Below are 25,201 nucleotides of genomic sequence, written 5' to 3'. Positions count from 1 at the left end.
TATAATCACATTACATATTAGGAGGGCAGAGTGGACAGTTGTTGGTTTCTAGCAGACCCACCTGGTGCATCTTTTTGATTGTGATGTGAGTTCTGTGAAGGATCATATATTGTATTAATTGGAGGTTGATTTTATTTGTCGTGAAATTTTTTTTGGCCAGTCTTTATCACCATCTAATGTTACTGACAAATCATTCTGCCATTTTAAAATAGGGATATTGTCTGGTTTGTGTATATAAGTATATATTTTGGTTAGAGGTAAAAATATTTCTATACCATACTAATTTATTAATACCTTAAATGGATGAAAGCTGCTCAGAGCTCTCTGTAAAGATTGAAAAGCCTCTCAGCTACTGATAACTCTGCAAAGGTTATTAATTGGATGATATCTGATCAATAAACCTCTGTAAGTCACTGGAGATTGGTTAATGGAAATACTCATAAAATGGAGTATGTGGCAGGTTATTTACTGTAAAAGCTTCTGCCACTGACTCGATGAGGCGAGTAAGAAATGGTGTTTACAAAATACAAATTAGGTTAAAGGAACTAAGGAATGTGTGCTTCTGTTAAAACCAGGAAAACAGACACCAAGTTCATGCCTCTTGGTACTGAAAGTCTTTGGGTTTCTTTTTGGCAAAAATTAACTGACATAGTGATACCATAGTTTTTGTATTCAACCTACTATGGAATGATGATGGTTTGCTACGATCCAACAGCTTTCTCCTACAACTCAAAGGGTGCGTTCCCGCGCCATACGTGGCCGGGCTGGCTTGCTCTTTTGTGATGCTGGTTCAAAAAAAAGATGGCACCTGTGTGTGGACTATCGCATGCTAAACAGCAAGACGAGGAAGGATGCATTTCCTTTGCCTCGTATTGAGGAGAGCCTGGATGCACTTGCAGGTTTTCGACCTTAGATCTAGCAAGTGGGTACACATAGATTGTATATAACTGGACAGAGCGTCCGTGATGTCACCCAAAGCATTCTGCACATAGACTGTACGGTCATTGCCGCACGCGCAGTAGTTTGAATTTGACCACTGGAGTTGGTTTAAATGGTAAATGGACTAGTTCTTATATAGCGCTTTTCTACTCAGTCAGAGCACTCAAAGCGCTATTACAACATGTTTACATTCACCCATGCACTCCCATTCATACAAGCACTTTCATGTTTGCTAAGCTAAGTGCTTTTTTAATTAACTATCATTCACACACATTCATACTCCGACGGGACGGTCGGAGAGCAACTTAGGGTTAAGTATCTTGCCCAAGGATACATTGGCATGTAGCCTGGAGTAGCCAGGAATCGAACCGCTGACCTTCTGATCAGTAGGTGACCTGCTCTACCTACTGAGCTACAGCCACCCCACTGAGCTACAGCCACCCCAGACAGACAGCGAGCAAGTTAGTTTAGTTGTGGGGGAAAATGTCAACGGCAAATATGTTTGGGTTATTTCATTTTTTTGATGAAAACATACTGGGTGTTGGACCATTAAGTGCAGTCAATTTAAGTGGCACTGGCTCATACACTAAGGTTGGGGTGTGGATCCAGAGGTTCTGGTTCGTTGGGGGAAAGAACTTTATCCAGTAAAAATAATGGACGTGTTAGGTAAGAAATTTAATATATCGTCCACTGATAACTGGCAATTTCACCCATCAAAACATTAATGCAAATATGGTAGAATGTTTGATAAAACGAATATTGATTTCAGGCTAGGTGCTGATGAGCTAACTTTGCTAGCATCTTGCTAGCCTTTATAAGATGTCGAATAGTAGCTAGGCCTAACAGAATATTCGACGGGTTATGGAACCACTCACTGTACAGCTCACTGTGTATAGCAGTATAAGTTTGATGTCCTCTGAAAATAACTCATTATACAGCCATTAATGTCTAAACAGCTCGCAACAAAAGTGTGTACACCCTACTGCGGACATGTAATTGTGCCCAAAACGTCAATAGGTATTTTCCCATGGTACCCAAAAAACCATGACAACTATGAAAAACAGGAAACCATGGTAAACCATGGTTAATTTTCATAAGGGGAAGTCTGATCCTGTTACAGCATAGACTGGTGATTGATTATATGGACTGCAATAATTTGACAAACAAACAAATAAGATCTGCAGAGGAAAATTTAGGCAAACACTTTAATATGTGTCCTGATGTGATGGATGATATTATTCTGAGTTTAGGGAGAAATACTTTCCTACAGCTGAAGCATACTGAGCGCAGTGTCAGCCCTGTGAAAACTCAAGTACACCCATGTGTCATTAGCTTGTAAAACCACCTTCAGCAGCAATAACTTGAAGTTGTTTTCTGCATGACTTTATCGGTCTCTCACATTGTTGTAGAGCAATTGTAGTCCACCCTTCTTTAAAATGTTGCTGCAGTTCATTGTGGTTTGTGTGCATTTGTTCATGCATAGCTCTCTTAAGGTGCCACCAAAGCATTGCAATCGGCTTACAGTAAGGTGTGGACTGTGACTGGCTCATTGCAACACCTTGATTTGTTTCTTTTTAGCCAATCTTTTGTAGATTTGCTGGTGTATCTGGGATCATTGTCCTGAGCATGACCCAATTTGTGCCAAGTTTTAGCTGTCAAAGAGATGGCCTCACATTTGTCTCTAGAATATTTAGATGTACAGAAGGTGCCCAGGTCCTGTGGCTGCAAAACAAGCCCAAATCATTACCTCTCTACCACCGTGTTTAACAGTTGGTTTTAGGTATTTGTGTTTATATATGCTGTGTTTGGTTTTCTCCAAATATGACAGTATGCACTATATATGCAACCAGCTTGGGTGCACTATATATGACACTATATATGATACAGTGAAAACCATCAACTTACATTGTGTCCACTACCTGGGAGGGAAGCAGCAGGACGGATGCAGACGCCGACTAATCGTGGCCAAATCTGAACACTTTAAGCAAAATGAACAGATAGCCGTGTCTGGGAATTGAGAGGAACACACTTGATGTTGTTTTAAATAAAATTGTTCTTTGGTGTCTCCAATGTCCCTTTTCACACTTTTTCTTTTGTTTTTCTAATTTTACTTTCAGTGCTGCTACTTGTTCAATATACAGCACAAATACTGACACTGTGCACACACATATGCAAACATACAGCACAGTCATATAAATATCCATGAAAGACTGACTGACATGGCTTGCAGTCTCTGCTCTAATTCATCCCAAAGGTCAAGAGTCTGCAGGCTAGTCAAGTTCTTCCACACCAAACTCGCTCATCCATGTCTTTATGGTCCTTGCTTTGTGAAACTCTATGCTCTATGTGAAACAAACAGTGGTGGATGGAGCAGCTACAAAGTTCTCTGTTCTTCATGTTGCTGATCAGGTGGTTGATGAAGGACCTCCAGCTGTTTCCCAATAAAAGTTTTAACGTGGTTACAGGAGCAAGCACTGCTGCTTTGGTCTCCTTTCGCTCCACCTGAGCGAACTGTCTCAGTAACGGCTGCACTGAAACAGCTGCTGCAGTGTTTTTGCTGAAAAACTGAGGGCTGCATGAGCTTAACGCTGTAATGCGTTTTATTCACAAGCATCCTCAAAATTAAGTTTCTACTGTGGGTCCATTTTTAATCTCTAATCAGGGATTAAAGCATAAAAATATTCTGACGGAGACTCTTGATATCGAAGGGGGGGGGGCACACCAAACAATCGCTAGTGCTAATGGCAGCCCCCGCTAGTGTGCTTACCACCTGACTGTGGTCGTTCTGGTGGCTGCAGCTGACATAAGGAAAGCAGCTGACATTCTCTGTACAGCGAGTAAAACGGCACCCACACAAACAATGGAGGCGTGGAAAAAAGCTTGACAGCAATGATCCACTCGTTTTAAATCATGCCTGAAATTTTCATTTGATCTTCGTTTATCCTCTTACTTCTCCTCACATTCATGCCAGTTGTCATTTCGATTTCTTCGATTTAAACTTTGGGAGATTCTGCGGGAGTATGGGGTGTCTGGCCCGTTGTTGCGGGCCATTCAGTCCTTGTACAACCACAGTGAGAGCTTGGTCCGTATAGCCGGTAATAAGTCGGATTCGTTTCCTGTGGGTGTTGGACTCCGTCAGGGCTGCCCTTTGTCACCGATTCTGTTCATAATTTTTATGGACAGAATTTCTAGGCGTAGCCAGGTGGCGGAAGGCTTCTTCCTCGGTGGCCTCAGAGTCTCATCTCTGCTTTTTGCAGATGATGCGGTTCTGTTGGCTTCATCAGGGGGGGGCCTCCAGCTCGCAGTGGAACGGTTCACAGCCGAGTGTGAAGCGGCTGGCATGAGAATCAGCACCTCTATGTCTGAGGCCATGGTCCTCAGCCGGAAAAGGGTGGAGTGCCATCTCCGGCTCAGGAACGAGTTCTTGCCTCAAGTGGAGGAGTTTAAGTATCTCGGGGTCTTGTTCACGAGTGATGGGAGAAGGGAGCAGGAGATCGACGAGAAGGGAGCAGGAGATCGACAGGCGGATCGGGGCTGCTTCTGCAGTGATGCGGACGCTGCACCGGTCCGTCGTGGTGAAGAGAGAGCTTAGCGTAAAAGCGAAGCTCTCGATTTACTGGTCGATCTACGTTCCTACCCTCACCTATGGTCACGAGCTTTGGGTAGTGACCGAAAGAATAAGATCGCGAATACAAGCGGCAGAAATGAGTTTCCTTCGAAGGGTGGCTGGCCTCTCCCTTAGAGATAAGGTGAGGAGTGCGGCCATCCGGGAGGGGCTCAGAGTAGAGCCGCTGCTCCTCCACATCGAAAGGAGCCAGTTGAGGTGGCTCGGGCATCTGATTAGGATGCCTCCTGGCCGCCTCCTGGGTGAGGTGTTCCGGGCATGTCCCACCGGGAAGAGGCCCCGTGGTAGACCCAGGACACGCTGGAGAGATTATGTATCTCGGCTGGCCTGGGAACGCCTTGGGGTCCCTCCGGATGAGCTGGAGGAGGTGGCTGGGGAGAGGGAAGCCTGGGCTTCTCTGCTTAGGCTTCTGCCCCCGCGACCCGGCCCCGGATAAGCGGAAGAAAATGGATGGATGGATGGATGGATGTTTAATTGCGTTTAATATGCCGTTAACATTGAAGGCTGCCACTTTTAACCTTTCAGATAACATTTACTTGTACAATGGATTGTTCATAACATCATCTTTGCTACTAAACTCTCTGAACAAACTTATTTTGTCACAAGAACTGTGAATAAGGAATGCAAAACAGAACAGATTATAACTCCAAGTTTTGCCTGTGATGGGCCCCTCAGTCTTTTGGAGGACAGAAACTGTTTTTTGAGGTGGCATAAATAATTTCTCTAGCATCTTAATGTGAGTCCTGATTGCTCTGCAAATAGTTGTACACAACAACACCTGAGGCCTTTCCTGCATTTTAATGTAAATAGTTGTATTTAACTTTATTATTTACTATATTTTTACACAAGTTTTGCAAATTTACAACTTATATTTGCATTTTAATTGTAAAAATTTATTAAGCATGTTTCTGATTTTTACAGTAAAAAAAAATCAAACTTTTTCTACTCTGAATTTATGTTTTTATGTGATTGTAAGTCCAATGTCTTAATACAGTATGTCAAAATGAAAGAATAACTATACAGTCACACACATGAGGTCGTGCTGAAAAACAAATTATACCAAACAAGGCAAGGTCAACAGTTTCTAAGGTCAACTATGAAGCTAAAAACAAAAGTAGTCAAAAATGGCCAAATATACCCCGGACCCCAGTGGTTAAGCTGGTCATGGGGAATGATCGAGAGGCGTTTTGTAAAGTGTGCAGAAAAAATATAAATTTGACCTAAAACGGTGTGATGGCAATTAAATCACACCGAGCATCCACCATTCACCAGCAGCAGATTTGCACGTAGGGAGCAGATCCCTATTTTGTTTTTTGGTGCTACACGAAGCACCGCAACTGCAACCTCAAGGTCAGCTACGAGCATTGCCGTCACACCTCAGCAGCAAACCAGTATTCCAAGATTTTATTGGAAAATAAATGATCGGCTTGTGAGACTTGAATTTCATTGCATTTTGTTTATATTCTTAAAAAAACAAATTTAGACAGATTCAACTCATTGTCATTGTGCGCACAAGGCACACAACGAAATGATCGTTCCAGATCACTCACCCAGAGACGAGCATCTGCGGTCATGCAGCCAGAGACCGGCACTACCGTTAGGCAATGTGGTTTAAGTGTCTTGCCCAAGGACACAACGCAGCACAGGGACAGGCACTCAAACCGGCAACCCACTGGCTGCAAGACGGGCGCCTACCTACTGCGCCACTTTTTGAAGTGTGTTTGGAATATTAATGTGATTGAGGTCTTAGTCAAGACAAAGTCACAGTTACACCTTCAAGTAAGTGGGATACAGTTTTGTCTTTCGTGAGAGATGGGTGATCATCGTACATGGCTTAGTGCTGTGAATCCACCGCTACCCCAAAAAAGGCTGCTGCTCGATTTTGTCCTGGTAGTAAAAATATTTTAGAGGTAGTAAAAATAGGTAGTAAAAGGTAGTAAATTTAACTCTAGGATTCCTGTATAAACCCTGCAACAAACAACACAGCGTTCTTGGTTCCAGACCAGCTAGCTTGCGGGGCCTGAGTTGAACCCATTTTTCAGCCGAGCACTGAGTGCGTTCCTGGTGGAAAAATCACTGAACAGTTCGAATACTGGCACCGGAACCCCGTCGGTGGAAAAGCGGCTTTTGTGCTGCGGTTCATCATAGCCGTCATTTGCTGTGTGGAGCGTGTTTCTTGCCTTTATCTCTTGTTTCCATCTTGTCCTGCGTTTGCTATCTTGTTGTAGGGTCTATGAATGGTTTCAGTATCCTGCAGGTAAAGGTTATTGAATCTTTTTTTGGAGAGCGCTTGTCGAGACTGGAAACAGTTTCGGTCTCGACCGTGATGGCAACGTAGGACAAGCCTCTGGTTATATTCAAACCGTTACACCTACCTCTTCCACCTCCTCCCACTCTCACTCTTTCAGACACACTTATGTACACACTTGTACAACCCTGTGATGAACCGACTATATTTTTTTCATTCTTGTTTCTACTAGGACCATTCCCATGCTCTGCCTTTGTCACCTGATGAACTTAGAGCCAGTCTCAGTGGCTCATAGTGGGGCTCATAGTGGAGCTGGAAACTGGAAAGGGATAATAGGAATGCAAAGGACAGAGAAAGAAGCGCAAAGAACACTGTGTGGCCTTCTGGAGGATCTCAGGTGGAAGGAATTGATAAATGAAGCTCTGAAAGAGACGCTTGACTTATACTCAGGTAAAATGCAGATTGAGAAAATTTGAACTTAAGTGTATAACACTTTCCCACATTTGTTAAGACTTCATTGTTTGAAGAGTACTTAATAAATGAAATGGCCTGTGCTAATTAAATTTCTGATCTTACAATACACCTCCTGTCCAAACAGACCCACGAATACACAAAAGAACATGGAGAGAGTCTCTCCATATTAATCTCCCACATCCACGTACACTGCAGAGGTATCATTTGCGTAATTTGAAGTCTTTTTTTTTTAATGAAAGCTGTACATATTATTTTTATCCTGTTATGACTGCACAGGGTGAAAGGCAGATATAGCTACTGTACACCTATCATTATTATCATCAATGAATAATGATAGAGGGACCTAAATAAATCCCCCTCTCTGAGTTTGTTTGCCGATAGGTATTGGCCAATACCTCTTCCAGTGATTTGTGGCCAGCCCAAAAAAGAAAAAAAAACCCATCTCACTCACCATATTATTCATCCATATTAAATAACTGCTTTTTCTTCTTACCAAGGTGGATGAGCTCTATGGATGCCAAGCCTGGCCTCAACATGACAATGTTGGACATGTTGAAAATGAGACGAGCAAAACCAAAGAAAAATATGGATGTGTGGCTCATGTTGGATGCCATGGCCATTAAAAAAAGATGTCCAGTATAGTCCTCACACCCAGAAAATGTCTGGATTTGTGGATATGGGGGATGATACGAATGAGACGGATGTTGCCACTGAGGCTCTTGTATTTATAGTGGTTGGCTTACAGAGCCATTGGAAGGCTCCAATTGCCTTCTCTGTCCCTGTCATCAGAGACACAGCAGGTTCTACATGTTTATGCACTGGAGGAACTGCATGAGCATGGCATTAGGGTGGTATATGTCACAGTGGATAGGCATGCCTCCAGTGTCAGCATGTGCAACCAGCTTGGGTGCCACCTGAAGGGAAACCTTGTTGAGCCCTTAAAAACATTCTTTCCACATCCGGTGACTGGTGAGAGGGTGTTTGTGATGATGGATGCTTGCCATATGTTGAAGTTGGCACAGAATATGCTGCAGGCTCACAGCCAAATAACCAGCACCACAGGACAGATAAACTGGAGCTATATAATTCATTTGAATGATGTTCAAACAAAAGATGGATTGCATGCTGCCAACAAGGTAACAGACAAGCATCTGAATTTTGATTTACAGAAGATGAAGGCAGATGAAGGCTGCACAGACACTGAGACAGCGGCCCTGCACACACTGAAGGACCTCGGCTAGTCAAAACAAATTATCTACACTATTTTTGGTTCCTATCAGTTTCCTAAAATATGTTAGTGAATGTGTGAATGAGACATTAACTTAAAGAACTTTGTAGAAAGGTGGTTTATGAAGTTCATTCCATTTACTTCTATTACTTTAAAAGGTAGATCTTCCGCATCCAATATGGTGGAAGCATTGATGTATCACAGCAAAGAGCTGACCTGCTCAATGTGGCGTCTATGTATATGTGTCTATGTGGAGGAAGACATGGCGCAGAAGGTGGCAGAAAAAGAGACGCTTGACAAACATGTTGACAGTAGTGAAGTTCAGTTCTCATGGTTAGCATGCTTCATTCTTCCTACTGCATGGAAGTCACATTTTGGAATTTCAGATAATGCCTACATTGTACTGCTGAATCTGATAAGATCGTTCCTTTTTGCTGTGGGTAGCATTTGCAGACTCAATATTTTGAGGAATTTGACTGGAAGAATTTCCTCCACTATGCATATGGTCAGAAAAATGCTGTCTCTGAGCACAGATGATGTAAATGTCCGTTCTGTGGTTATAAGTTGAATCTATGTTGTTACCAGTTATGTACAATAGAGGGTGCTGCAGCCTAGTTGGTAATGAGCTGTGCCATCACTAAAACCGAAAAACAAGAGTTAGGGAGGTTTTGGCGCATTTCCTGTATTCAGGGCTGGAATATCCTGCAGATGAGAGGAAGAGGAAGATGCTCTTCATCTGGTAGCGCACATTTGTCAGAAAGCAGCTCAAGGAGGACTCGTAGCAGCACAGCAGGAACTTTAGCTTGATCGCCTTGCAGCCCTTGGACAGCGGAGCGAGGTACATGTTTAGAGTTGTATTAGTTCACAAAGTTTGCACTTTATGTAATGTATTCATGTTCTGAGTCAATCAAAGGCACCTAAGCAAATGTATTAATGTTTTCTTTTAGTTTTCACGGTGTATTTGGTGCACTCCAGCAGTATTTGGTTTTGAATGGAGTAAATGTGAATCCACCGCACCCGTCGAAGCTCTCCGTGTTTTCTTGGGTCTGAGGGACTGCTACAGATGATTTCATTCGTTATGAGTCGTGTCCAGTGTGTATATACGATTGAGGAAGCAACAACCATTGTGAGATGGACGAAGAATATGGAACAAATCTGCAAGATGTAGTCACGTTGATTTCAAAAAGCATGCACAGATGGATCATTGCCAGGAATGTGGAACCTTGCTCATGAAAATCGTGATAGGAAAAAAAACAAACAAAAAAGAGGCAAAATATTTGTATCCAAAATGTAATTTTTGTTATCAAAATATTACCAAGAGTTTAGGGGACATAACTGAAAGGCCAGACTTTAATGAAACCTGTGAGAAATGGAGAAAACATCATGTGTCTGACAATGTATATGGCGACAATGTTGATTGGTTTCAGCCCCATGATAGAGGTAACGATTCAGTTGGTGTTATGTAATCCTGTTATACCGGATCTGTCGTTACTTCTGATAGAACTAAGTTATGTAAACGATGTCAGCAGGGAGAAAGAGAAGAGCCGATGTATGGACACATTTGTCCTTTGACACTGTGACATGTAAACCATGTGGGGCGACTATCTCGGGTAAAAACACGACAAATCTTAAACGACATCTGCAAACCAGTCACCCAGATCGTCTTGCAAAGGTAAACATTTTAATGTCATGCAGGGTAAAGTGTTTTTTCTAGTTTAGTGTTTGTGTTTAGAGAAAATCACCACACCGCGGTGGATTAGCCTTTCCTAATCTTAGTCCTGAACACTGCCCTGTACCTTTCAGAGCGTCCTGCTGTAAAACGCTCGTATTATCTCAGTAAGGTGGTGTTAATGATCAGGTGTGTGGGAGGCAGGTGAAACGCTAATGACTAAATTATGAATAAACTAAATTACATTTTCGTCAAAGGACTATGACTAAAACTAAATCAAAATTTGCTGTCAAAATTAACACTGGCTTGAAGTGTTTAAAGAAATTTCCACAAACATCTGATGACAAGATTGACTATTCAGGTTTTCAGTGTGATCAGTGGGTCCCCTGTCCCTTGTTCAGTGTAAGAAAACCATGTACTTCATGCCAAGAAGGCAAAGAGAAATCTAAGGCAGACAAAATTAGATTTATGGAGCAAGCTAGTGTACTTCATGAATTGCCTTAATTTGACCCAGTTTGGACACGTTATAGATCGCATGCACAGTATCTTGGAAGGCACAGTCAAAAGAGGAAAGAAACAGGTGTTCTATTTAGCCAGTCATTCCAAATTCTGCAGTCTAGAGTAGACTCCCTGAAGGTCGATGTGATGTTGATTGTGGGATTCCTGGAAAAACCTGAGTCATCATTTGAGGTTTTTATTGCATCCCAGTGGAAGGTTTGGGTAGCTACTTATTCCTTATATGCCCTTAAAGGTCTTCTGAATGACACAGATTATATCTGGTAGTGCTTTCTGTTACAAGAATACTGCGTTCCAGAATCATAACAAGTTAGTTGCTTTTGAACCCAAATATGGACGAGAATGGTGCACCATGAACACGCAGCTACATTTCCATCGAAAAATCTTGTATCATAGACTACAGTCCTGTTCATGGATTTTGGTGCTTTTCTTTTGAATGGCACTTTAGGTGTCTACTATACAAATATCCAACATACTGAAGTTATAATAAAGCACAAAATTGTTGCTAGATGGGCATGTTTCTCAGAAAAATAAACATGTACCAAGGCCACTTAATGAACATTTTTTCTTCTGATAGTTCTTTGAAAGGACGCCATCGCAACAAAGATACATACACATGAACCAGTTGAAGATGTCACGGTTTGGCTGTGTGGCTGGCAGGGGTGGACAGCTGAGGTAGCTTTATTGCTGACGACTTCTCATAAAATACAAAACTTAACTAAGGCTAAACAACAAGCCTGGGAGAAAAAAGGGGGGAAAAAACCCCACTAAACTGGGGAACAGTGATGTCAGTAACCTGATCTGACTACTTTTTTCGGTAACGAGTAATCTAACGTGTTACTATTTGCAGTCCAGTACTCAGATTAAAGGTTCTTATCCAAGTCACTGCGTTACTATTTTTGTCATTTTCTTTAGTAAAAAGATATATTGTTGCTTTGTTCTTGCATCTCGGGGAGTGACGTCTGGCCGACAATTAAGTCCCATTTTCAGCATGAGGACAATAATAGCACACAGTGACACAAGCAAACAATGGAGGGAGGAGAGAGATGCGTGTTTTCTAGCTGGAAATACAGGCACTATTTTGAGTTCGTGTCAGCTAAAGATGACAACATCAAGGTTGGTTGTGCACTTTGTGCTGGTGACAAAGTGCTATCTAGCTTCAAAAACACTACATCAGGTTTGAAGAAATATTTGCCGCAGTCACACTTACAGAGCGAGTCCAACCAGTTGGTGTGAAACAGAGCTGCGGCTAATGCAGGAGGCCCCCCCAGGACCCAAACAACAAAAGCTGGGCTTCAGTGCAAAACCAGTAAGCGGGGGAGAGCTGAAGAAGTTGGTCAGAAGTTGGGGGTGGGGCTGCTGGTGTTGTGCCAAAATATGATTGCCTGTATTTAAATGGCTGTAAATGACTTGTGACCTATAATCTGTGAAACGTGTCAAACGTATCTCTCATGAATGATATCAAGTGAGAACCCGCATTTCTATCACCAGGTAGAAGCTGCAAAGTTTTTTTTTTTAATCAAGGTAAAAACTGCAGAAATAACAACAAATATGACATCACAGTTCTATGAAGATATTTTAAGTGGCCAAAAAGCACTGGATTGATTATACTGTAGGTGCAATAACACAGACTCCTAAAGATTGTTAAAAAACAAGTTATTTCTTCATTTTATATAAAAGACCTTCATGAATGATGTTGAATGCACTCTATTTACCAATATAAGCAGACATTACACATAAAAGCACATAGAAACATCGGAATCACTTTATGGCAGACGATCACTTTTTAGCACAACACTGGCATCTGTTGAAAGTAACTAATAAAGTAACTTGTAATCTAAATTAGTTACTTCTAATATTAAGTATTCAGGAAAGTAACTAAGTGACTTTTTAAAGGAGTAATCGGATTACTTTTTCAAAGTAACTATGCCATCACTGTTGGGGAACACACAGCGAGGAGGGGGATGCAGACGACGACGCAACAAAGAACTAAACAACACTGAGACCCTAAATACACACACTAGGTCAGGGATACTCAACTTGATCTAGCCGAGGGCCACATTTGGAAAATGAGAAGTGGCCGAGGGCCAGCCATTAAACTACATTCATATAAAATGAGCAAACTTTAAAAAAGACTGATAGCTTGTGCTCATATTTTGATGCATTTTATTAGCTCCACTGCAATTCAGCAAGATATATTTTGAACCATCTTGAACAGCATAGCTGGAACGTTTCCTATTATGCAGGCAAATATTGGACAAATTCAAAAATGAAAATGATTATTAACAGTTCTTAGGCATAGAATGAACATATTTCAGCTCTTTTGGTGTAAAAGCTGTTTATAAAATATATTAAACACATAACTGCACAGTGCAAGCCACCAAATGTTGGAATAGTTCAGAAATACAATTTTAAAAAAAAAAAACTGCTTTACTATATTTCAGTTATTTTAAAGTTTGGAACAGACAGCACAGGTATGTAATCAGATGTTTATGTTTTAACCTCTTCATGCATCACATACTATTAGTTACTGACTACATGCTTAATGTGAGGTAACACATCTCATTTCCTTTGAGAGCTTACTGAAGTTTGGTTTCTGAGAGGTCAAGGCAATATGCAAGCACTGGTTGAGATGTGAGTCGGTGAGTCTATTGCGCTTTTTGTCCTTAATTAGATTCATCACTGAAAACCCCGACTCGCATATGTAAGTGGATCCGAACATTGTCAAAATGTATATAGCGAGTCTTTTAGAGTTCGGATACTGATGAACAGAGTGTGCCCAAAATTCACACAGTCTCTCCTCTCTGAACTTGGCTTTTAGGACATCATTAGCCTGCATCTGGACCAGTTCCAGCTGGAAAGCGCCCTCACTGATAGCAGGCACAGCGTTTTTTGCCTCTGCTGGGCAGCTCCCGGTGACAGCAACGGCGAACGGGTTGCGCACAAACAGTAGCAGTTGCTGTGGGATTTTGAAGTTGTGAAACCGCGATCTGAAGTTCTCTGACAGATTTTTTAACAGTGCTACCATTCGTGACAGCACAATCCCATTTGTAGGAACATCACGCAGGGTAGGGAAGTGAAGTTTTTTCCCCTCTATGTCCGTCACGAATACGCCCAAGGTTGTCTGAAAAGCGCTCACTTTTTCAAAGAGCTCTCCCACATTCGAATCCCCACCTTGGAGCTGCAGGTTAAGATGGTTCAAGTGATTAGTGATATCACACAGAAATGCAACCAGAGCCACAGATTCCTGATCTTGCATAAACTGAGAGAACTCATCTGCTTTCTTTGTTTTTTGACCGGAAAGAAATTCTGTGATTTCTTTGCGCAGTGCAAAGAAGCGCTGTAGGACTCGCCCCCTGCTCAGCCATCTGACATCATTGTGCTGTAGTAGGTCTGAATATTGAGCTTCTTGCTCCTGTAGTAGCATTTTGAAAAACCGGTGCTGTAAACTTGAAGTTGAGCGAATGTGATTTACAATTTTGATCACTGTGTCCATCACTCCTTTCATTTCACCAGACAGTTTGGCACACAACACCGTCTGGTGAATGATGCAGTGTACTGAACTAACTGTGGGGTGGTCCGCTATGAGACGTGATGCTAAGCCCCTCTCTCGTCCTATCATAGATGGCCCACCGTCAGTTACAAGGAGGTTGATTTTATCCAGCTCCAGAGAATTCTTATCAAAGAAACTTTTCATAGAATTGTACATGGCCTCACCTGTTGCATTGCTCTTGATGGGCAAAAGGCACAGCAGCTCCTCTTTGAAAAGCTCCCCGTTAAAATATCTCACAAACACGGACAGCTGTGCAGTGTCTGTTGCATCTGTAGACTCGTCCATAGCTATTGACATGTAATCCACACACTTCAGTTCAGCAAGTAAAGTAGAAAAACTGTCCTCATACAAAGTTTCTAGTCTCCGTGCCGCCGTTGAATCCGAAAGCTGAACCTGCTTCACGCGGTTAACGATGTCATCTTTGTGTTTGTCACCGGCAAACAACTCCTCCACGATTCCCAAAGTGCACACTTTCACAAGCTCAGCGTCCACAAATGGCTTGCCCTTTTTAGCCAGCTCCCAGGTTACACGCAGTGAAGCAGCGGTGGCTTTTTCAGCAGCAGTAGTGGAAGTCGTCAAGATTGTTGATGTGGTAGCATAAGACAACTTTAAGGCCTCAGTCTTGTCTTTTCGTGCAATGCTACCAACCGGGAAAGCTGCACTGAAGCTAGCATGTTTTGACTCGTAATGCCGCTTAATGTTAGCAACTTTGCATACAGCAACTGTCTTTTGGCAAATTAAACACAACGGTTTTGCGTTGGCATGAGGTGGCAAACTGAATACAAAATCATCTGTCCATTTGTTATTAAACTGTCTGTTTTCGACGTCAACTTTTCTCCGCTTACTAACCTCACTCATTTTTTGCCAAGATATTCATTTAAGGACACGTCTTTTCCTCGCAGATCAGCAGTGATTCTTGACCTGCGCAAACTGTTCACTACCTTAAAGGCCCAAATCATTAGGACCTAAAGGGCCGTGTACAAACTAATGATTCTGTCTTACAGACAGTTCACTTTGTGAACACAAGGGGGAATTATTCAGCATTTGTTACACAATAAAAGGGAAAATTATTTTAATTTTGAGCAATTACAAGAAATGGCCGCGGGCCGGTCACCAGCCAATCACGGGCCGGATTTGGCCCGCGGGCCGTGAGATGAGTATGACTGCACTAGGTAATCAGGGGAAAGAGAGACAGCTGGGGAAGACGAGGCACAGGTGAACAAAATGACACTAATGACACAAAAGTAAAACTAAACACAAAGCACAAGGGACAAGGACCTGCCAAAACAAAACAGGAAGTGAACGTGAACATTTTCATCAGCAGACTAGAGAGTCCATGCCCACTCATCCATAAATGCAAAGTGGTTTCATGATGACAAGAAAACTGGAGAACCTGTTCATATCCAGAATGCTGATGGTTCCTGTCTTTTTGAAGAAAAAAAAAATAGATGGTAAAACGGTTAAAGTTGAACATACTGTAGCAGAGGTTAATTGGTTTAAACGACATGGATACAGATATTGTACTCCTATAGTCAGAATGGCTCATGCTCTGTGTGGGACATAAACTTTGAGCCATTTTTGTATATAACATACCTTCCACTGAAAAGAATCACTGGTCACTGCACCTATACCAAAGCTAAGGTTTGTTTTTCAAGAACCAGGGAGGATAATGTAAGATTGTAGTTCTAATGTCATCAGTAAGATGCATATTGGTATAAAGTTGTGTTGCGGCGCACACAGTACCATATAGATGAACATGAAAATTACAAAGGTTGTTTAAAAGCAACAATGCTTGATGTCATAATAATGAGAAAAACTGGGAATCACTTTTTTTTTGTAGTGTGGATACAGAGGTCATACTTTCACTGTAAGTTAGTTCAAACCTGTTGGTTTGAATTTGTGAAATATTTGTTAAACGTTTTGATGAGCATGACATTTTGGTACATTTTTTAAAAACAAAATTTTCACGAAATTGAAATATGCAGGAAGCATTTCAATTTTCTGTCTTATGTAAATCATAATATTGGACTAAAGAAGCTGGAAATAGATATAAGAAACATAAAAATATGTTAACTACCATTATGAGAATTAGTAAAAAGCTGTATTACACAAAATTATTTGAAGATAGCAAAAATTATATTAAAGGTATATATGGTGCATCTTAAACAGTATAATTTGAAATAGTCCTAGACAAAGAAACTATCCTCTACATTTTAATGAAAATGACAAGAAAATCAGTAACATGAACGATATTGTTTCTAAGTTTAATAAATATTCCGTAAATGTTGGACCTGCCTCAGCAGAGAAAATTCCCAACATTGTGACATTCACAGGTGATAGTTTATCTTAATGAAAGACATTCTAAATGTATCTACAAAAAAGAAATTCTAGATATTGTAAATACATGTGAAAGCAAAACATCTACTGATTGTGATGACATAAATATGAAAACTGTCAAATGGGTAATTGAGGGATTTCCAAACCACTAACTCACATCTTCACCCTTTCAATTCAACCTGGAATATTTCCTGACAAAATGAAAATGGCAAAAGTAATTCCCTCATAACAAACATCAGTTCACAAATTACTTGTTTCCCTGTTGCCACAATTGCCAAAACTTTTAGCACTGAATAAATTCACTGACAAATATAAACTACTCTCTGACAGTCAGTACGGCTGGTCTACAACTTTAGCAAAACAAATCTCAAACAAACAAAACTGTGAATTCCATGAACAATAAGAAATTAATGGTTGGGGTATTTCTTGACCTAAAAAAAGAATTTGACACAATGAACCATGGAATATTAAATAAACTAGTGCTAAATTTGGTTTAAAGCTATTTAAAACTAGAATAGACTAGACTAGAATAGAATAGAATGCCTTTATTGTCATTATACAGGATGTACAATGAGATTGGCAACAATTTGTGAAGATGGGAAAGCATAAACCGGATTGTTTGGACATTGAGTATGGCATACCACAGGGCCAAAATTATTTATTATGTACATGAATGATTTTGGAAAATGTTGGATTTTTAAAAAAAATTTGTGTTACTTGGTGATGGCAAAAATATCTTGTACTCTGGTGTGAATTTGCTGCAACTTATGAACCAGTTTACTTCAGAAATGACCAAAATAACATAAAAATGGTTTGACATAAATAAATTATTGCTAATTATGAACAAGACAAAATTAATGGTATTTGGTAATGGTAAAATAAATCTAAATCTAATTCAGATACAAATAGAAGGTATCAGCATAGAAAGGGTGCATGGGTGTGCCAATAGATGGCCATTTACTGGAAACCTCACATCATATTTAAAATAAAATGACATTTCAGTTTAGGCCAAAACAAAGCATGTGATGAATCAAAACTCACTTCTCATTCTTTGGTGTTACCATATTTAAGTTACTGTGTGGAGGTCTGAGGAAATCCTTATTAAAGTTTATTACAACTAGACTTCCCGAATTGTAATGAAAAGCCAGGTATCTCCAGGTCCAATTCTGAGAAATCCTAGTGTCAATAAGCCAAATGTGTATGTCCCCCATCAACAGTACGGCCAGGCACTGAATTGTAAATTATTAAATAGTATTAAGGGGAGTAGGATCAAATAAGTGTAAACATCATCCTGCTCCTTTCAGTCATGTAAATGGTGAGGTATATAGAGTTATTCATGGCTACCCTTTTTACTTTGTTTTTCTTCTGTGTTTCAACTGTTGTTGTGAATATATACAGTAAATAAAGTTGAATTGATTTGAAATTGAATGTATATTCTCAGTTTTTTCATGTGTCCTGAATCAGAGAGAGCCGAAGGTAAGTTGTTCAAAGATTTTCATTTGTTGCCTATAAATTGTAAAATAAGTCTTTTAGTGATTTTAGTTTCTTTATGAATATGACCGTGTATTTGTTCAGCACTCATTTAAAGTGAGGAGAATTTATTTATGTTTTTGAAGCGGGGAGCTGTGCTGGAAAAAAACATTTCAAAAGCAGTTCCACCTTTATTTGCACCTTTATTCAAGACTTCATAGAACACAAATGCAGTGCTGTACTGTATGGTCGCAATACAAAAGAGGTGATAGAAACAGTCTACTCAGTGTACAAAACACCTGAAACACACAACAGTTACTCACTGGAGTGACGATACACGTTTGTCTTATCACTACTTCTAAGGTTTCTGGACGAGACACAGAAATGTATATAAATTAACATTTTATATCACTTTTCATTTTCTTTGGTAGGACATTTTGCCATATATGTTGGACTTTAAGCCTCAGTCACGCAGGCCTAGAGACCAGTTGGCAGCTTCACAAGGGAAAATTTTTTATTCCCCAACCAGTTGTGAGTGGTTGCTGTCGCTGTGAAACCGACTAAGCCTTAGTCATGCAGGTTGCTGGAGGTTGCCAGTTGGTTACCAACTGATCTCTAGGCCTGTGTGACTGAGGCCTTAGAGAAGTTTAGAAATTCCTGATTGGCATCACAATTTGAGACAGAAACATAAAAGAAACAACAATACTTTAAGTTGTGCCAAACACACTAAAACTGAACATAAGTACACCTACAATTTCTACCAGCGTTGATCTAAGGTCAAGTCATCTTTCCCACTGTAGAGTTTTGAAGGCAGAGAAATCTAACAAACAAAATACCCACAGGTAGCTTATGTATATTGTCTCATTACTGCCAAAAATATCTCAATACTCTAAATCGTGCTTTTATTATTATTGATAGCTGTTTTTCATCTTTATCAATGAATTTAACATTGTTCTGACTTTGTACACCCTTTATTAGCTTTAGCTAGAAATGCCAAACTAGAAATGCTAATCAATGTATTGGCAGAGCAGCTGACAGACATTTGGTCCACGTGAATTTGTTGAATTGTTTTTTGTAGGCTGCCCAGTAGTTTCATGGTTGCCATGGTTGGAGATTTGTTCTCCCATCAGCAACAATGACAAACATTTTTATAGAAAGTTGATTATCACACAACATCTGTATCAAATAGAAGTGATAAGTAAAACTAAAAATCTACTAAAGTTATTTGATTTGTAAATAAAGATGAAAAACAGTTTATTTATAAATTCTAAAAACAGTGTTTTTTTTGCGCACTACAGTTTTGGCACAAACCTGACCCCATACATCCTAAAACTACTGACAACCAATACCTGAGATTCAAACCGATGCCAAACAAGACACCATTACAGTCACTATCATCTGGCAGGTCAGGTTCCACCCTCAGCATTCACGATTCCTAATAATTCCTTTGTAAAATCTTATGATTAGTAAAAGACGTGAAACATTTTACACAGGAGCTGAGAGGCAACCAGCCTGTGTTTGAGTCCTTCTCTGCATAATCATCAGTTCTGCTTCTGAACAGTGCGCCTTCAAGAAAACTCTTTCTAATTCAGCATTGGCCTCGTACAGACACGACTGAAAGCACGACATGTTTTCAAACACAGAACGAGGAAGCAAGAAGTAGAATAATTCTCTTAAAAGTACTTAAATAATTTTAAGTAAATGCAGTGTGAACATTATAAGTCACATAACTCAAATATTTATTGGCAAGCATTTGGATGTGAGCAGCAGGTTGAAAGCAGACTAGAAACAAAGGGAATAATGTAATCCAGTACATCAGCCTGCAATAAACACCACTTTTTGAATACCTTCTGTGAAGTTTTTTTTATATATAGAATATATTATAAAGTACAGCTGGTGCAGTGTTATGCAAAATACAAAAATACATTAAAATACAAAAATACAATGCAGTCCCCTACATCTAAGTGTATAAAACAGCGCCCTCAGGAACCATAACTGATTCTAGATTGATCAAACCAAAGAACTGTTGCTGAATGGCTTCATCATCATGTTTTCCTGTGCAGAAATAAAGTTACTACAGTGGACCAGTTACGATACAAAGATGCTAAGTTTTTGAAAAAAGAAAACCAAAAACAAAACAGGTACATTCTCTGAGTGTTAAACCTCATTTCCTGGCTTTCTGCTTTGTATGGAGTTCTAAATGTGCCACATTTGGATGATTTGTAGACAAGCTAACTGTAATCTGCATTGGCATGTCTTTCCTGAGCACTACACTGGACTGTCCACTGTGAACATACGGGGTAATGCATTTTGATGACCTACAGTAACCACAAAAAATTTAAAACTACAGTGCTGCTCGCTGCTTGTAGTTTCTTACTGTCAAAGTCATATCTGGCTGGTGAAACACAACCCAGCTTCTTGATTTTGCATATTTTGTAAAACTGCTTTACACTTAATCCATTTTAACTTGTAATAGTAACACATTAAACACACACATACTTTTTATAAGCACCCCCTGCAAATTTTCACTAAAACTTTGATACACCACGGGTGCGTGCTACTGTTCTTTGACATTTAACAAACATTTTTAAACCCAGAAATTTAGAATCAGTACCTTTTTTTTTTTTTTTTTTTTTTTTTTACAGAGAGATCTTATACTTGCAGTATTTGCTTATAAATGAAGGTCAGAGGACACCGTGAATAAGAATTGTGGTTTAGGGTATTTTAGTAAAGAAAACTCCAGCCTCATTACATTTTGTAATGTGAGGCAAATTACATTAATGTGGGTAAAGAACAAAACACAAAAAAATGAAGCTAAGAATGTAGGTTGCACAAAACAAGTAATCAGTACTAAAAACATTGTGTACATTTCATTTTAAACTAGAAGAGAAAGTGGGTCTCAAGTGGTTTTTACAGGAGCTGCAATCAGTCAAATAAGGTGCTTGACAGTCAGACATGTCCAGACCCTTTCAAGCTTCAGCTGCTGCACAGTGCTGAGTGCCGACACGTCGAAGAAAACAAGAAAAGATCGATATGGTTTGCTCACAAAAGGCTCAGCAAGACAAGGACATGCAAGCAGTAAATGGAGTATCCTCTCAGAACATCAAATTAATGTTGTTTGCATTTGGAGTATTGAATGAATGCAGTGAAAAAAGTGAAAAAAGACATAAAGCAGGCCTCGTTGAACACATGTGGAACCTGCAGCCTGTACTTAGTATAAATTTGTTGAAGAAAATATCAAATCCAGATTTTATTGTGCTGTAGTGTAACTATGACTGTTTACTTTGACATTGCCGAATACAGTATTTGTGAGAGGTTCAAATGTGAATGAATTGTAAAATTGAGTAATCTCTGTTTTCTGGTCATAGGCTTCATAACAGCAACCATCTCTCCATACTACTCGCATCCCTTTATAATTTATGCAAAACTTGTTTTAACTGTCAATCCTTAATAAAAGAAAGTTACCAAATCCAGCTGTTGCTGATCTGTTAAATGAAAGCCCTTAATATTCTAATATTCTGACTCCCAGTACATCTGACTCTCATCACAAATTAGCAACTATTTCCTATAATAATTAGATTTATTTAATCAGAAATAATACTTCAGCCTATCTGAGAAGATAATTAACAATTAAGAGGACTTGCATCAGGTGCAAGATTGACGTTATTAATTTATCAAGCACTTCATCTCTGCCACTTGTGTCTGCCGTGACATTTGACTTGCTCTAAAGCTGCAAGCTGGCTCTTTTTCACTCCAGACTTGATTCTTCCCACTCCATCTACTTAATTCCAGGTGACTCTGCTCCTGAATGCAACCTCTTTTTTTCACCTATAGCCAGGGGTGAAAGTAATCCGGTACGGCCCAGTACTGCGTACCACTAATAGATTCTGCGCCGGTACTGTGTACCGGCAAAAGTTGGAGCAGCTGTCTGCTGTAAAGCCATCATTCAGAACCGGTCACGGCTGTACTTTGGGTCTGAATAAATCTGCTAGCAATAAGCAGTCTAAAACACGACTTAGTTAATAAATTGCTTTTTTTTCTCATTTCAAATTGTTTCTTAACTCTTCGTGCTATGCTGGAGCCTCAAGTCTCTAGCTTGTCTCCCCTCAGAGATCGAGGATTTCGGCAACGGACAGCCACATCCCGTAAGCGGGACGGATGCAGTGCATTTTATATGGCAGGCTAGACCCTCCTATTTTGATTGACAATTCGTTTGGCCAATCATGTAACTGGCTGCACCAAAATCAACTGTAAAGCTACGTGACACACCCTGGTAATTATTGGCTCTGGAAAACCCATTTCTTAATATGATTGGCCGAATGAGGTGTCAATCATAATGGGAGGGTCTAGCCTTTCATATAAAATGCACTACATCCCGGAGGACAGGACACGGCCAGTTAACAGCAAAGACATGGGTTTTCAAGAGCCAATAATAACCAGAGGACGAAGTTTTTTCAGGTGATTTTGGGTCGGCTAGTTAACAGGTTAAAATGTTCACCGCTACGTTTAATGTCGGTCTGCTTGTTACAAACTATCTCAATTAAAAGCAAAGAGAGATTAACTAATTGTGTTTCATGTTTTTCTGCTCAATTTCAACAACACAGCACAGCTCAAAAACACTGCTTATGACCGGAGATTTCATTTACGCTACATGAGAGCACATTCAGCTCAAAAACACTGCTTATGGTCATCAGTTGTGTGTGTGTGTGTGTTTTTGTCATAGTACCGGCAAGAATTTAAAACTACTTTCACCCCTGCCTATCATATTACTAGTAGCAGACAGCTAGCAATAGATAAACTAACTAATTAGCGTGGCAGCAATAAAGCTATCTCAGCTATAAACATTTACTCACATGATCTTCAAATTAGAGCCATCACTCTCATGTATCTGTAAGTATGAAGCTACAGTCAGGAAACACAATTAGCTTAACACAAATGTACCAAAAATGCCAACAGAGAGAAAAGGCTAGCTAAAATATCCAAAGTTGAATATCCAGCCTATAGGGACCTCACAAGCTTACTAAATGATATGTAACAAACGTTACTAATAGTTTTAGTACGGAACTGCCCAAGAAACAACAATTTATCACTTTTTATTTTCAGCTGGTACCCAGATGAAAAAAGCAACACAAAGTGTTAAAATATAAAATATAATATAATCACACATATTACAAAATAATTTGTATCTAATTCTCAGTAAGACAGAAAGTAAGCATTATTCTTCAATGTCTCCTGTTATGTCTTACTATAGCAAAAAAGACCCAAAAGAAATACGTTAAAAATGGTCCCTGATTTAATTATAATTTTTCCTGTGCCTATTACATTACATTAAAATGACAAAACCCTGTAGGTGTTGTCACTGTAAGTGATTGTTTTCTGCAATAACTCCCTACAATTTAGTTATAAGTGCATTGTAAATGGTCCTGAAAGTAAAGTGCTCTCATTCTGTCTTTGTGTTTTCTTGTCAAGTGTTTAACTCTTCATATTTTAAGCTAAGAGCATAAATGCGTTTGAACAGTGCTGTAAAATGACAATGTCTGGTTAAATGTTTATTCATCAGTGTGGTATAACAGGCCCTGTGCAAAAAAGATGAAGAGAACATAAGCTAAGGTGATCCAGTGCCTTTTGATATTGATATATATATATGTACTGTATACAAGCCACAGGTGAAGGAGGACAAAGGACAACAGCCTGTACAAAGCTGTACAAGATACTTTGAGCTTGACACTCAGACTGACATGGCTTACGTGTGCTTAATTTTTACAGTGTAATCTTACAGTTCAGTGTTTGAAATGCAGTAAAATTTAACCTTTGAAATTTTTGTAAAAGTTTTACTTTTTTTCTCAACCAGAAAAAGTATACAGTATATTAAGTTGTGACTTTACTTTGGTTGGAAACCTTTTCAAACAACTGGTGAGTCAATGACATGTGCTTTGTTTCCTAATATCATTGAGAAACAGTGTGTATGTAATACTGAACTAAAAACAAAGTCAACAAGCTGAAACTGCACATGTGCAGCTGTTTTCCAAGTAAGAGGAGGTTGGGAGCTGAGGGTAACACACAGGTGTCCAGTGCAGGTGCAAAACCAAGTTGTGGTACATGGGAACAAAGCAAAGCAGTTGATGATCCATCTATCCATCCAGCCATCCATTCTCTTCCACTTATCCTGTTCAGGGTCACAGAAAATGGCTGGAGTGATTGGTAGGGCACACGGGGTAGGGAACTAGGCGAACTGTCCAAAGTAGGAATGCTAAGAGGGTCATGTAGCCTGAAGGGTTTCTCTCACATCTCAGTATGCGTCTCTTTGGCTGGTGATGCGTCTTTTAATGAGCCAGAGATGGTGTAGAACCTGCAGAGATACATGATGAAATAGTCAGACCAACAAAACTAACAAATACACAAGTAAAAAATAAAATAAAAAATATATATATTTTGCAGTAAACCTTATCGTGAAGTATAAAACTTTAAACCTCCATCAGGTCATTGGTTACCCATCTAGGATTATGGTTAGGGTTTGGTTAATATCCACCCTTTTACCAATTTGAAACACTCTGGAAAAGCTTTTAGGAGAAAAACTATAATGCAGAAATCACAAAGGGAAGTTATTTGAAAGTTTAATGAACTACTTTCAGATGCTCCCATATTCACAAGGGGTAGCTCTTCATATTTGATATGGCAGACTACTTTCTGAAATTTGCCTATTTAGCATATGCATAAAACCAAACTCAGGCTGCGTGGTGGTGCGGTGGTTACCACAGTTGCCTTACAAAGCCTTACAAAGCCTCTGGGTTTGATTCTACCTTGGCCCAGGTTGTTCTGTGTGGAGTTTCTCTCTGTGTTTGCATGGTTTTCTCTGGGTATTGTGGTTTTTTTCCCACAGTCCAAAGATGTGAGGTTAGGTTAACTGATGATTCTAAATTGCCCACGAGTGTGAATGGTTGTCCCTCTGTTAATCTGTGATTCTAGTGCTCTGTGGGTCTCTCTGTGTTAGCCCTGCAGCAGGCTGGCGACCTGTACAGGGTGTACCCTGCCTTTCACCCTATGACAGCCCGCCCCCCCCGAACAGGATAAACGTAATAGGATGAATCATAAAACATTCTCAACACACTCTTATCACTTGTTAGCACATTTCTATCTGTATC

At 39.9% G+C, this 25,201-nt stretch overlaps 1 protein-coding gene across 3 annotated transcripts in view; it reads right to left on the bottom strand.

Annotated features, from left to right (window-relative positions):
- Window positions 1-23,595: 23,595 nt before the first annotated feature.
- The window catches only part of opn5 (opsin 5), a 60,604-nt gene continuing 58,998 nt past the window's right edge, over window positions 23,596-25,201 (bottom strand). For all 3 annotated transcript variants that reach the window (XM_030720830.1, XM_030720833.1, XM_030720831.1), the window contains one exon: window positions 23,596-24,408. In XM_030720830.1, coding sequence (XP_030576690.1) covers window positions 24,342-24,408 — 67 coding nt within the window. In that variant the 3' untranslated portion in view covers window positions 23,596-24,341. The remainder of the gene's footprint in view (window positions 24,409-25,201) is intronic.

The sequence above is a fragment of the Archocentrus centrarchus genome, chromosome 24, assembly GCF_007364275.1.
Source record: "Archocentrus centrarchus isolate MPI-CPG fArcCen1 chromosome 24, fArcCen1, whole genome shotgun sequence".
In the NCBI taxonomy this organism is placed as follows: domain Eukaryota; kingdom Metazoa; phylum Chordata; class Actinopteri; order Cichliformes; family Cichlidae; genus Archocentrus; species Archocentrus centrarchus.
Note: the sequence above shows the minus strand (reverse complement) of the source record. Positions and strands in the feature narration are given on the sequence as shown.